This window comes from Trichophyton rubrum, assembly GCF_000151425.1.
Source record: "Trichophyton rubrum CBS 118892 genomic scaffold supercont2.1, whole genome shotgun sequence".
Lineage (NCBI taxonomy): Eukaryota > Fungi > Ascomycota > Eurotiomycetes > Onygenales > Arthrodermataceae > Trichophyton > Trichophyton rubrum.
The window spans coordinates 1,717,423-1,730,131 of NW_003456428.1; the positions used below are offsets into that span (position 1 = coordinate 1,717,423).

The 12,709-nt window shown below is 49.3% G+C and overlaps 6 protein-coding genes across 7 annotated transcripts; 3 read left to right on the plus strand and 3 right to left on the minus strand.

The window, feature by feature from the left end:
• Nucleotides 1-19: 19 nt before the first annotated feature.
• Nucleotides 20-985, minus strand: TERG_00663 (uncharacterized protein; the record flags this gene model as incomplete). Of its 2 annotated transcripts, XM_047749156.1 has the most annotated exons (4): nt 20-156; nt 210-384; nt 443-908; nt 966-985. In XM_047749156.1, 4 exons carry the CDS (start codon nt 983-985, stop codon nt 20-22), a joined length of 798 nt encoding a protein of 265 aa, XP_047605194.1. The 2 variants fall into 2 exon arrangements, with proteins under 2 accessions (XP_047605194.1, XP_047603592.1); XM_047747630.1 differs by lacking the exon at nt 966-985 and having other exon boundaries at nt 443-958.
• A 104-nt stretch (nt 986-1,089) lies between these two features.
• Nucleotides 1,090-3,385, plus strand: TERG_00664 (uncharacterized protein). The gene is made up of 2 exons (XM_047747631.1): nt 1,090-2,414; nt 2,505-3,385. Exons 1-2 carry the CDS (start codon nt 1,721-1,723, stop codon nt 3,161-3,163), a joined length of 1,353 nt encoding a protein of 450 aa, XP_047603593.1. The 5' UTR covers nt 1,090-1,720; the 3' UTR covers nt 3,164-3,385.
• Nucleotides 3,386-4,823: 1,438 nt separating this feature from the next.
• Nucleotides 4,824-5,590, minus strand: TERG_08662 (uncharacterized protein; the record flags this gene model as incomplete). Its single annotated transcript, XM_003238629.2, has 2 exons — nt 4,824-5,524; nt 5,545-5,590. 2 exons carry the CDS (start codon nt 5,588-5,590, stop codon nt 5,124-5,126), a joined length of 447 nt encoding a protein of 148 aa, XP_003238677.1. The 3' UTR covers nt 4,824-5,123.
• A 142-nt stretch (nt 5,591-5,732) lies between these two features.
• On the plus strand, nt 5,733-6,570 carry TERG_11610 (uncharacterized protein). Its single transcript, XM_047750697.1, has one exon. It carries the CDS (start codon nt 6,062-6,064, stop codon nt 6,365-6,367), a length of 306 nt encoding a protein of 101 aa, XP_047605195.1. The 5' UTR covers nt 5,733-6,061; the 3' UTR covers nt 6,368-6,570.
• Nucleotides 6,571-9,188: 2,618 nt separating this feature from the next.
• On the plus strand, nt 9,189-10,224 carry TERG_00667 (uncharacterized protein; the record flags this gene model as incomplete). Its single annotated transcript, XM_003238631.2, has 2 exons — nt 9,189-9,433; nt 9,504-10,224. The coding sequence occupies 2 exons, from the start codon at nt 9,189-9,191 to the stop codon at nt 10,222-10,224; spliced, it is 966 nt and encodes a 321-aa protein (XP_003238679.2).
• Nucleotides 10,225-11,147: 923 nt separating this feature from the next.
• On the minus strand, nt 11,148-12,350 carry TERG_00668 (uncharacterized protein; the record flags this gene model as incomplete). Its single annotated transcript, XM_003238632.1, has 1 exon — nt 11,148-12,350. The coding sequence occupies one exon, from the start codon at nt 12,348-12,350 to the stop codon at nt 11,148-11,150; it is 1,203 nt and encodes a 400-aa protein (XP_003238680.1).
• Between the last annotated feature and the right edge of the window lie 359 nt (nt 12,351-12,709).

Here is a 12,709-nt window from a genome sequence, read left to right on the forward strand (position 1 = left end):
AAATAGGGACTGAACTGCATCACTTTGTTCCGTTTTTGCACGTTTGCGACGTTCGTTTTGTTCCTCGAGCACTTTGGCAGTCAATATAGCTGTTCCAGCGTTCTTGATACCCACTGGCGCGGGAGTTGAGGATGGAGTAGGTGTTTTGCTGTCGTTCTTAACCTTTCCATTTGTCGCGGACTCGGCTTTGGAACCATTCTCAACATAACCATTCATATCGGTGCGGTTCTTCTTTCGTTTCTTGCTCGAGCCAGGAAGCTTCTTTAATGAATGGGCAAGGCCTTGACGGGATAAGCCCTCCACTCGTGACTTTAGCCACTCTTTCTCTGATTCCTGGGTTGGGAGAATTGGAATAACATTAGAAGGTTCGTACGGCTCATTACACTGCTCATATATTGATTAGTAAGAGTCAATAGGTACCGTAGGATAAGGTTGCACCCACTTGTAAGCACTTATCCGACTTCATTTCACGAATGGCTCCCTCAGAGAAGACATGTCCACAAGGGACAAGATACACTGACTTCACACTTGGGCCAAGCTCTTTTTGAGTGACAGGGCAGATCCAGCGACCTTTACGCCCTCCGTTCGGTACATCGGGGTTCCCATCAACGTCAAATTTAAGCTCAACAATGTCACGTAGCGATTTCACTCTTCCTTGCAGCACTTCGTCACAGTCGGCCTTTGCGCTTATTGCCTCGCTATCGTCACCAGGAAGAAGATATTGCAATATTGCGTCTTTGTTGTAGAGATTGCCAACAGCGTCTGACACCACAGGTGAGAGTAGTTTCTTATGAGATATAGGGCATGTAGTCCAGAAGTGTTCGAGGTGTTCACGAAGTGCCTCCTTCAGCTGGGTGGTATTTGGGTTCCGCGCAGCTTCTTTCACCAGCTCGCGGCGAGTAGGAATGCTGTAGGGCATAAAAGTTAGACAGGCACTCTTCAAACTGTGTACAGGCATTTCTTACCTTCCACCATCATTACCCATCTTGACAGGTATTCGACTGTAGTCCGCAGGTTCGTTCAAAGGGTTGACGTTCTAATCTACAAAGGTAAGTTTTCCTCATCTTATCTTAAAGGTTTTGGACCCCCGAGGTCGCCGCTAAGCCACGTGACGGTCTCGAGCTCCGTGGTGGAGGAAGCTTCAGACATGCCAACTTGTCCGCTATATCAAACTCCCTCGAGGTTCATTCTTTCAACAACCCGCCCTGGCGGCATTCTCAATAACTCCTTGTTGAGCGAAGTCTCGTAGGTTGCTTATCTGTACTTCAGACGTGGCCCAATGCGCTCACCATGAACCGAGGCTCTCTTTTGCTCTTGTTTACAGCGGTCATGGGTCCTACGCTATGTGCAGCCGCAAGTGACAAAGGACCCCGTCCAAGGGGAGTAGGACCTGAATGTAACTACCACTGTTCCCCGTTTCCCTTCATGACGTTTTCATAGTTAACGTAATTGGGCTAACTGGACGTTTCTACACCATTTAGTTGCCAAGTTCTACAAGGACGCCAACAGCTTTAGCTGTATTTCTAACCCCTCAATCAAGATACCATTTTCCGCCATCAATGACGAATACTGTGACTGTCCAGACGGTAGTGATGAACCTGGAACTTCAGCATGCTCGTTTATATCTCCTTACTCGTCAACATACTCTTCGAACCCCGGGAACGATAAGACGAACAACAAGCTATCACTCCCTGGATTCTACTGCAAGAATAAGGGACACATGCCTCTATACCTCAGCTTTCAGCGAGTAAACGATGGAGTGTGTGATTACGATATTTGCTGTGACGGGAGCGATGAGTGGGCCCACGTTGGTGGACTAAAGTGTGAGGATAGATGCAAAGAGATTGGGAAGCAATGGAAGAAGACCGAGGAAGAAAAGGAAAAGTCATACTCTGCAGCCTTACGCAAACGCAAGGAACTCGCGGCGCAGGCGTCCAAGACGGAAAATGAAATGCAGGACCGCATTTTGGCTCTTGAGAAGGAAGCTCAAGACCTTGAAGCTTCCCTTGCGGACCTCGAAGCACAGCTGGAAACAGCCAGAGCAAGGAATAGAGGGAAGACAGCCAGTGGCCAGAAGCAAGGAAAGGCTTATGAACTGGCACAGCTTGCAAAGGCGAGGACCGACACCCTTCGCACCGTACTAGAGGAGGTGCATCTGCAGAGAGACCAGGTGGTAAATCTCCTGCGGGAAGCCGAGGGAATTCTGTCCAAGTTTAAGGAAGAGTATAACCCTAATTTTAATGACGAGGGTGTCAAACGTGCTGTTCGTAGCTGGGAAGACTACGTTGCCCGAAAGGGAGAACATGGCAGTGACTCATTTGGAGATGATGCCCTGTTCGATGCGCTCAAACATGAACATGATGAGCCGTTCAGCAACCCTGAGCAGTGGGCAGAAGAAGCTGAACCTGGATTAGGTAAGTCCATATATCCCAGGCCACTAGGCTCCCATCGGTGAGGGGGCGGGGAGGAAGCAAGAGGTTTCTGACAGTGTTGTGGTATTATAGTGCACAAGCTGGCATCTTTCTTGCCTGCCGGCATTGCAAATGCCATTGAAGATGGTCTTGCTAGTTTCCGGTCCGCGTTAGTCTCGAATGGTCTACTCGCGGACAGCTCACTAGATGACGGTTCAGATGAGCCGCAAGAAGTGAGAGATGCTAAGGACAAAGTAAACGGTGCGGAGGTTTCTCTCAACTTGAAGAAATCTGAGATCCAGGATCTCAAGCGCGACCTCAAGGAAGATTTTGGAGTTGATTCCGTCTTTAGAGCACTCAAGGGGGAATGCGTTTCTCAAGATTCAGGGGAGTACACTTACGAACTCTGCTGGATGGAGCAGACCAAGCAGAAATCCAGGAAGGGACGCGCCGACACCACTATGGGAAGATTCGAGAAGATCTCGTCTATTGTTGTGGATGAGCCTACTCCGTCCGGCCAGATTGTTCAGAAGACCAAAGTTACTCTTTTGTATACCAATGGCCAGACATGCTGGAACGGACCTGCGCGCTCGACAACGGTGATTCTGGAGTGCGGCGAGAACAACGAACTCACCAAAATTACAGAGGATGAGAAGTGTGTATATTCGATGTTCGCCACCACGCCGGCTGCTTGTGAGTCTCCTGTAGCTGGCAAGGACAGCCAGGAGAACAGTGGAAAGGATGAGCTATGATCGACCATTCCCCGCCATGTCTATCAGGGACTCAATGGCCCATGTCTGACTAAATATTTCAAATCACTGGATTTAGAGACTGTTACCGTTCATTACTAGAGACTAGAAAATTACATGCATGCGGTTTGCATCAGGTTGAATGCAAAGCCTAGCGTTACACACGGACGGTCGACTACATTGCTTATTTCAACGTCCTCCGCAGAACTAGTAGGGGATAAAACAAAAAAAAAAAAAAAGAAGCTTTGCAGGCCTGCGTATGGTGACTTGATTCTCTGGCTGTAGTAACTGTGTAAAGGCTTGTCTAAACCAAGTCATTTGAGGGGATACATGGAAATGAGTGTAATATATTGACTGGCTGGCTTGGAAGCCAGCAAGGGTGAAAGAGAAAAAAGAACAGAAGATTCCAAGGTCGAATGCCGTTTCTCAGAAAGTCGTTTGGTCCGTTCCCCGTGGTCTTCCAATGTCCCGCTCGTCGTATCGTCTTCGGTCAAAGCTGGGTACGTCTTGTCACTGCAGATTGGTCTTCGGATGAAAACGTAGGCTGCAATATTGTGGAAGAAATTAATTGATGGGTAGGGATGACAGTCATAGGTCATTTAGTGCTGAAGTTTATCAATCAGCATTTGTATACCATTTTTGAATGGCGGCTGTTATATGCAGCCGCCTCTGATTGAAACCTGCTGTATATCCGCGTGGCTCAAGGCAAAGGGGTAACACTCACGGAGCAGCTGGAGCAGGAGCAGCTGGAGCACTCTCCTGGGCAGCAGTTGCAAGAGCATGGGGCCATTTTGGTAGATTGGGGGGTGACTTGGGTTAACAAGTTAAAAAGTGTTGGAATGTTGGAATAAGTTGCTTTGGATTTGTAGATCTGGTTCTCTGTGATGGAGAAGAGAGAGAGAGAGAGAGAGAGAGAGAGAAAAGATAGCAAAGATGGAGGGCGAGGAGGCCCCTTTTATGCTTGAACTAGAGTGCGAGTAATTTTGATATCCGCCTCCCTGAGCTGACAACCCCTCACCAAAAAGGGAACATACATCCACCCGGGGAAGGAGACGAGGCGTATGTGGAGAGCAAGAGACTCGGAACCGAATCAGAAAGCCCGACGATGTACTGCCGTTCCTTGAAATGCGACTGGTACACACTAAACTACTCTCCCAGTGCAATCGGGTGTGCCATGAGACGCCATAACGGCAAGGGTACTCCGTCTATCCTGTGCAAATTATTAAAGAAGAAAAGAAAAGCAAAAAGGCACGAAAAAGTATTATGCATGTCCATGTCCATCTATGCAACCCCCTCCAAGGGCGCTATGTTCTGTGTACCGAGGAATAGCCTCGAAGCATCTGCTGCAATCCCTTGTTCTTGTGCTGTACGCCTTGGAATGCATGCAGTGCGGATTAGGTAGTTTATCCGGCATATCAAACATCCCAAACACCCAAAAACAACCCATCCCCCCGTAGTTAGTTACGCTTGCCCACTGCCAACTACGAGGGGAGTTATGGGGTCAGATGTCTGTTGTACTCTGCGTACGACGTGGAATCTGCACTATGACATCGACAGGACAGGCTTCCCGGCTGCCCGCAGGTGGAGCTTGGTGAGATACCTCGTTAGCGCGCGATTTATGCCAGGGAGGCAAGCGTATTCCTGCTCGCTTCGGGGTCGAGGCTGTGAACGGAGGGGAGCTGATCGGGATGGAGTCACAAGGAGACCGCGCCAGAGAGTCGTAGTAAGTAGTAGCAGCAGTAGGCGGGGGCATCAAGTTGACCAAAGAAAAAAGCAAGAGTTACACTTGCGCTGCAACTAACTGAGCTAACTTAATGCACGGCTGCTGGAGAAGCAGTCATCGAGTGTTCGAGAGGAAGAAGCAAAGAAGAAACGAAGAAAAGAAAAGAAACGTCTGCCAACGCCTTCCATCGCTCGAGGCAAAATGAGAGACCTGCCTGGCAAGATGGCCGTGTGACTTGAGTTATGCGTGTTCATCTGCTGTGCCGAGTATAGCGGTGGATGGAGGGACGTCCAGCCGTCTTCCTTGACCTCCTTGGGATGGGATGAGATGGGTTAACCAGCTGTACAGGACAGACAGCATCGTACCAGTTGGTGTAAGGATCCCGGCACTCATTGGCTCGAAATGGTGGCCACTGCCATCCGGCTCCAATCCCCCGAGGCCTTGCGAAGTATGGAGTGGCATCGTATAGGTGCGTGTAAGCATAGTTTTAATGGAGTTGTTGTATGGAGTACGGAGTAAGAGGATCGAGATGACATGTTTGGGACCAAGTCCGTCGAACGTCTCCAATGACAGCCCCGAAGGCGACGACTTGACTAGCTCGCCAGCCAGCGTTGAGGCCAGGCGGATGCTGCAGTTTAGTCCTATCTACTAGTTAGTATACGGAGCTCAAGTTCGCCTGACACATGTATTATTAACAATCTAGACATGGAGAACGGGTGGCATATCATAAAACGGCTGCTCGCTGGCTGGTCCAGCATTTCTTTTTTCTTTTTCTTTTCTTTTTTTTTTTTTTTTCCGTTTTTAAATCTACATCTGGTTTCTTCAGGCGCCATCTTTTCGATCTAAAAAGCTGGGGAAAGGCAGTGTGAGCTCCGTACGAGCTTCTACTCAAGCCAGAGACGGCACAGACTCCGTTTCTTCTACTTTCCCGTCTACATTTTTTCGAATCCCGAGGAAAAATACAGAGCAGACGGAGAGAAAGGCGAGCTGAAGAGAGAGAGGGAAAAGAAAAAAACACCGAAGAGAAACAGCAATGTTTTATTATTGCATCCTGCCTAAGCGAAACACGAGTCCTATCAATAAACAGCTGATGTTGGTTCCCATTGCCACGCTCCCGAGGACAGTAAAAACGTTCAAAGTCTAGAGAGGTCCGGTTGATAAGTCTAGGTCGTCCGTCGATGAGGATATCTTGTCTCCAGGCTCAAGGGGAGGCCTCATCTCTGTGCTTGACACCGGCAAGAAAGCCATTTAGCTCTATAGAAAGAGGTCAGCAATCTTCCACCACTGTCAATCACATCGACAGCAGGCAAAAGAAGACGGCAGACTTACGCAGTTGCACGCGCCAGGAGGGCAGGTACAAGCAGAGCCACAGCTGCATCCACAGTCACCTAGAGACGGCAAGTCTCGTTAGCCAGATACGTTCTTCTCCAATAGTAGGCAGGTCAGGCATTATGGCGGAGACGACCACGACTCACCCATCTTGATTGTAGAGAGTGCGAGTAGCTAAACGAGGTGTCTGGTTATTTGTTTTGAGAGGCGTATTCCGTCGTTAAGTCGTTAAGTCGTTAAGCAATGGTTATTCGGTGTTTGTTCGCTTTGAAAAGAAAAGTAGAGGCGCAACTGAGACGGGAGATCTCGGCCTCCTATATATATACGCCTCTCGCCTCGCTGGAACAAGGGAGATTGGGCGAGAGGGAGGGCTGGCAGCGGGGTAACCAAGTAGTTAGTTAGATTAGTTATTAGATTATCAGACAGACTGACAGTACGGAGTATTCAGTGTTTTTTGCCTTCCTTCGCCTCCCCCGTCCACTGCGATCCCTGCCAGTCCGCAGTCTCCAGGCTGCAGGTAACCAAGTTACGTCAGGAGGGAGTAGTTAGCTGAGTGGACGGTGGGCAGTCCGGACGCCTCACTCTCTGGGTCCGTCGGCTGGCCTATCATCAGTATTATTATTCTTGAGGAAGGCAAACGAGATGCTGAACAATTTACGGAGTATCTCCTGCAGGATTGTGTCCAAGATCCCCGGTATCTTGGTATGCGGTCCCATCGTGAGAAGGACGTAACCAGCGTCTTTCCGGTGGATTCTCCAGAGAGCAGAATACCCTTGGACACGGAGAAGATGACGAAGCTGCAGAGATTGGAGTGGCTGGCCATGACCCAGGCATATCTACAGTTGATCTTACGTTGATATGCACGGCTTGCTTAGGGGTGCTCTCTTTTGAACGGTAGTTATGGAACTTTCAGCTGGGTCAAACAACGTCAGTGAATCGCGGTCAAAGAGCCACTCGTCGTCTCGAGCATCCGGGAATATCTATATCAACCATGTGTCTGCTCCCTATCACTACTTAATGGAGACTTTTGCATTCAATCTGACGTGCAAATTGGCGATGCGCCGCTCTAACTACCGACTCATTACTATGGGGTCTAATCAACTAGTATCAACTACTTGAATATGCGACTCTATCCTTGGAAGAAACCTCGACTCTACTGTTGCAGTAGAAGCGGGCCTGTCAAGATGGGTTGGAGAGTACTAGGTACGTACTCCGTCACTGCTCTCTCATGACTTTGTGTTTATACTTAAGCAAGGTCTGCTAGTCCACCCAAGGCGTGCGTGGGCGGCTGTTCCAACCGTGTAAAGCTCTAAACGCCGAATGTCACCTTCAAATCCATCATTTGACTTCTCGAGGGATTATTGCGAATGGTTCAGATCTCGTTCATCTCAGAATCAACTGGCGGGGGGCCAAGGACACGCAGCAAACAGCCTATCCGGAGCCAGTCGTCCCGTTTTTTTGATACCCACATTGCCCTGCACATGGGGCGCAATTATAATAGCATGACGATATGCAGGATGAGTCAGAGACTTAAGCAGCCCGATATAGACATGGTTCTCCTTCTTCCGACTGGACTTAGGCCTCTTCTTCTTTTTCGTGGGCTCCACGGTCATCTGTACGCAAACCGTGCGGAGATCGCCATCGAACTTCTATGGAAGCTTTACTTTCTTCCATCCACCCCAAGCGGGAACCGGTTGCTGCCCAATAGGCTGCAGCTCTGTGTCAGCGCCTTACTAAATATCCAGTCGGCCTGTCCGAGTATCAGGCCCTCTCCTTTCTTTGTTGTTTCTTGTCGAAAGTCTAGTTTTCTGGTTATGAAGTGTCTCTGTTGGAGGTTAGCTTTCAGTCGAGAGACATGGTGTAACAGCCCACCCAGGAATGGACATGTCAGTATCCTCTGGACGCTGTATCTGCTCTTCGACAGTGAATACCTATAGTCACTCTAGCAATAATTATTCACTCTTCTTGAGCCGAGTCTAGATGAACGTCGACGGTAAACAGCTATCCTACTTGGTAGGCAGTCACTGTCACATCAACTCCGTCCTCTATTCACTGTCCTAGTCTCTCAGCCGTATTCACTGTCTACTACCGTCAAGTAACTAAAGCCAGCATCTTCCATCAACTTGTGAAGTCCATCTTTCGCTTTCTTCATCTTCATCGTCTTCTTCTAAAACGTCGAAAAGTCGAAACTGCCGCAACTTACCGCCTTCCAACAACCAACCAAAAAATTCACAAAAAAAGTGAAAAAAAAAAAAAAAAAGAAAGAAAAAAGGTAAAAAAAAAAAGAAAAAGAAAAAGAAAAGAACATCCGCAAAACCATCTTTTCGCTACAGACACCGCGTAGGGTGAAAGAAACAGGCCCAGGTCGAGTTTCGGCGGAGCGAGCACTCGAGCATGCCGCAGCCATACGTCTTCCGCGGGAACGATGGCGAAGGAGGCCGCCGGGAGGGAGGACGCAGTGGCCGTGATCGAGACCACCGGCGCGATGGCCGTCGTCGCGGCGGACGTCCTCACCATGAATTCACATTCCGGGCAACGCCCTCGTCGCGGCCGCTGCTGATGGCCAAGAGAGAGACGACGCCTGATTTCATGGGCGGTCCGGACAGCGACGCGCCTGCGAAGAAGTTCATGGCCCCCGAAGACCTGACGGATAGCGACGAGACGGAGATGGACGTGTCTACTACTACTGTAGACGAACAGGAGAACGACGACGGCACCGCGCAGCCCCCACGCAAGAAACGGGCCATCGAACGCGACTCCGGGGCTGCTGCGCCGCCTGCACCGAAGTGGTCCAACCCAGATCCTTACACTGTTCTGCCGCCAGAAGAAGAAAGGCAAGGGAAGAGACGAGACTTTGTCAAGCTGATCCGCAAGGCCAGAATCACCCCTGCTGTCACATCGACTCCGGAGGTTAGCAGCAACCCTGCAGTGACGAATGATGACTTTATCTCCCTGGGTGTGGATGAGCCGGATGATATGCCCCCTGAAGGTGCCCCCAGTGGCCCCAGGGCTGCAGAGCTGGAGCGGAGTGATTCTGCGCTTGGGAACCGCAAGAGGAATCGAGACGATGAGATTACAGGGCCTGCTGTCAGGCGTGGGAAGAAAGGGTCCAAATTCTTCAACCTGGATGGGTCACCACTGGATATTTGGAAACCGCTGGATGGCCAGGATCCAACACCTTGGTTCGACCGGTCCGGCGCAGCTTTCCATATAGGTACCATGTCAGTACTGGAGCTCCCACATTATTCTTTCTACTCTTGTCTCTATGGTGACGATGCTGATGTTGTCTAGGCTACACAAGGAGATATTGGACTTCTACCACTGGGTAAAACCTACAGAGTACGAAGACATTGTCAGACGAGATCTTATATCCAGACTTCAGGCATGCTTTGGGCAAAGGTTCTATGGTGCAAAACTATACGCCTTTGGATCATTTGCATCAGGTCTCTATCTCCCTACAGCAGATATGGATCTTGTTCTTCTCTCTCGCCAGTTCATGTCCTCAAATAGAAAGTACATCTGTCAGAAAGTTCGGGAAATATACAGCTTTGCTGAATATATCCGCGGACAGGGAATTGCCGTGCCAAGATCAATTGAAACAATTGCCCATGCGCGTGTACCCATCATCAAGTTCGTGGATGCTCTCACTGGTCTGAAAGTAGATCTCTCCTTCGATAATAGCAGTGGCCTGACAGCCATTGATACATTTAAAGCTTGGAAGCAAGAATATCCCGCTATGCCCGTCATAGCTTCTATCATCAAACATTTCCTTTTGATTCGAGGCCTCAACGACGTGGCCACTGGTGGGTTGGGTGGTTTCTCAATCATATGTTTGGTCACAAGCATACTACAGCATTCACCCCGTGGAGTTGGAGAGTCAAACCTGGGCTCTGTTCTCATTGACTTCTTTGAAATGTATGGCTCTAGGTTCGATCCTGCCGCCGTGGGCATACAGTTTGATCCCCCAGGTTATTTCAACAAGGTACACCACCCCCATCTTTTCTCCCCCTAAATTTGTCTGTCCTACCGGGTTATTAATTCTATCGAAAACCAGGCTGCGCGTGGCATATATAACGCAAACAAAGGGACTAGGCTGTCAATAATTGACCCCAATAACCCAGATAATGACATCTCGGGCGGAACTAAAGAGATTCCACTTATCTTCCTAACATTCTATGATGCATACCAATCGCTCAAGGAGGGCTTATATGCCGCTTCATGCCGACCATGTCACTCCCCAAGCAGTTTGCTTGGAACAATAATAGGCGGAAACTATGATGCATATGAGGAGCAGAGAAAGCATCTGCGTGATTTTTTCCTTAATGAACATAGGTTTGCTGGCTATCGTGCCACTGTCGGGTTGGGCAGTCCCCCACCGCCTCCTCCTCTGTCCTCTCCTTCTCCTCCACCCCCTCCGCCACATACTGGATAGGCCTAGCATCTACGTACATTCCCTGGTTATGGGAGTATCGAACCAGCTTTTCTTCTTATCCTTGATATCCAAACATTGGCCTTCTTAAGTCAGCACACACGGTTTTACTCAGCTATTTCCTTTCACACTCCTCGTGTTGCAAGATTCAATCTTGCGAGAACTAACCGGCAACGAATTACGTTGAATTAGTCGGTGTTACCCAAGAGCATCATTCTTCCGCATCTTCGGTGTACCATTATTCCTTTTTATTGCCATTGTCATTCTCATTGGGGGCTTGCTAAAACGGAGGATAGGGAGTTTATTTCCCGGAACGGAGTGCGGCAAGTGTCTATGGCAACTGATTCTAATCACTCTATATAAATTATGTACAATATGATTAAACGAATAACTCTTCACCACTGCAGCGGTGGGAAAGAAGGCTGGCTCCAACAAGCAAATCCAGGACAACAACATACGTGTAGATCACAAGGTAGTCCAAGTAAGCTCAGTCCCGAGCGAGAGTTTCAATCTTCAACTGGTGGTGGGTGTTCTGGTATCGGGGTGTTGACATAGTCAGCGTCGGGACTCGCCCATGCAAAATCAACCCACTTGGCTCCCAGGATATCCCGGATGCCCTTTGTTAGGGTTTGAATCCGCTGGCTCTCCGGAAGTTTCTGGTCCTTGTCCAACACAACGTGTCCTTTCCTGCACTGTGGATTGATACTCTCGGATGGGAGCGCGTCCAGAATCACTTTCCAGACCCGCATTGTCTCCTCCAGCTCAGCGATATTGCTTACCCCCATCACGCTGCCTCCAAGCCTGCGAGGACTCGTGGTACTACTGACACTGGTACCATTCGTCTGGTCAGTAGCAGACAGTCCCGATGCACCAACTGCAGCACCCACATGCAGCCAATTCTCAAGTGCATATCGAATGGCAACAACCTCGATCTTCTCGCCTTGTTCTTCGGTCCAAAGACTCGCTTTGTGAATTGCCTCACGTAGCTCGTTGGGCGCAGGATGAAAATCTCCCATGCTCCCGATAGGCACACCGTTGCGTCTCAGCAGCCCCATCCCCAAGGGTGAGGCATTAAGTACGCAATCCACACCAGCTGCAATCAGACGTTCAAGCCCCTTCGTTGCCAAGAGGGTGTTCTGCAGTGTGAAATTCGCGTAGGACATGACGATATCTATCGGTTCACCTGTCTTTTCAAGAATCATCTCAGCCAGAGAACAGAGCACGTCGACCGGGTAGCCCGATATCCCAACGTAATGTATTGTCCCCTCCGAGTCACGGATTCTTCGTAGCTCTTGGACAGCACCCAGCACTTCCTCTGGTGTAACGAACTCGACGTCATGGCAGTAGACGACGTCTAAGTATGCAGTGCCTAGGCGTGAAAGGCTTCGTTTAATACTGCGTCTGATCCATTCTGGGGAGTAATCGAATGTTGATGCTGCTATCCGGCCCACTTTGGTGAGCAACCTGTAGGAGCTCCTGGGATAATTCTCCTGGACAAACTGTGTGGATAGGGCTCTTCCAAGAAGTTCTTCTGCAGGGCCATAATAGGGAGAGGTATCAAAGGCGCAAATTCCAGCTAAGAGAGCTCGGTGGACAAGCTCGGTGGTCGGAAGCTCGTAGGGGTTGGCATTGTACTGGCCGTTGAAAGTGGCCGTTCCCATGATAAGGGGCGGCAGGTCGCTGGAGACTGGGAGATGAGGGACCCCCATGGTGTCTAAAATATGTCCTGTAATGGATATTCCACAGGTATATATGTATATATATGTTGCTTTATATAACCCGGTTCTTGGTCGGTCTTTACGGAAGTTGTATAGGAGGGTGGTGGGGTGATTGATAAGATGCTGATTAGATAGAGAAGAGGAAGGATATCACTACTCCCATGGTGTTTATATATGCGCCCAATAATGAATCATAATCATATATGCATCTCAAAGCCTTATCATGAAAGGATTTGGAATCAATAAAGCTTGCGGTTTCTTTGATCCCTACAAGTATCAAAATAGCCGGCGTGGCGGTAGAAAAAAAAAATTTCGAGCTTAACGCCGAGCTGGAAGTCTCGGCCCGCGGG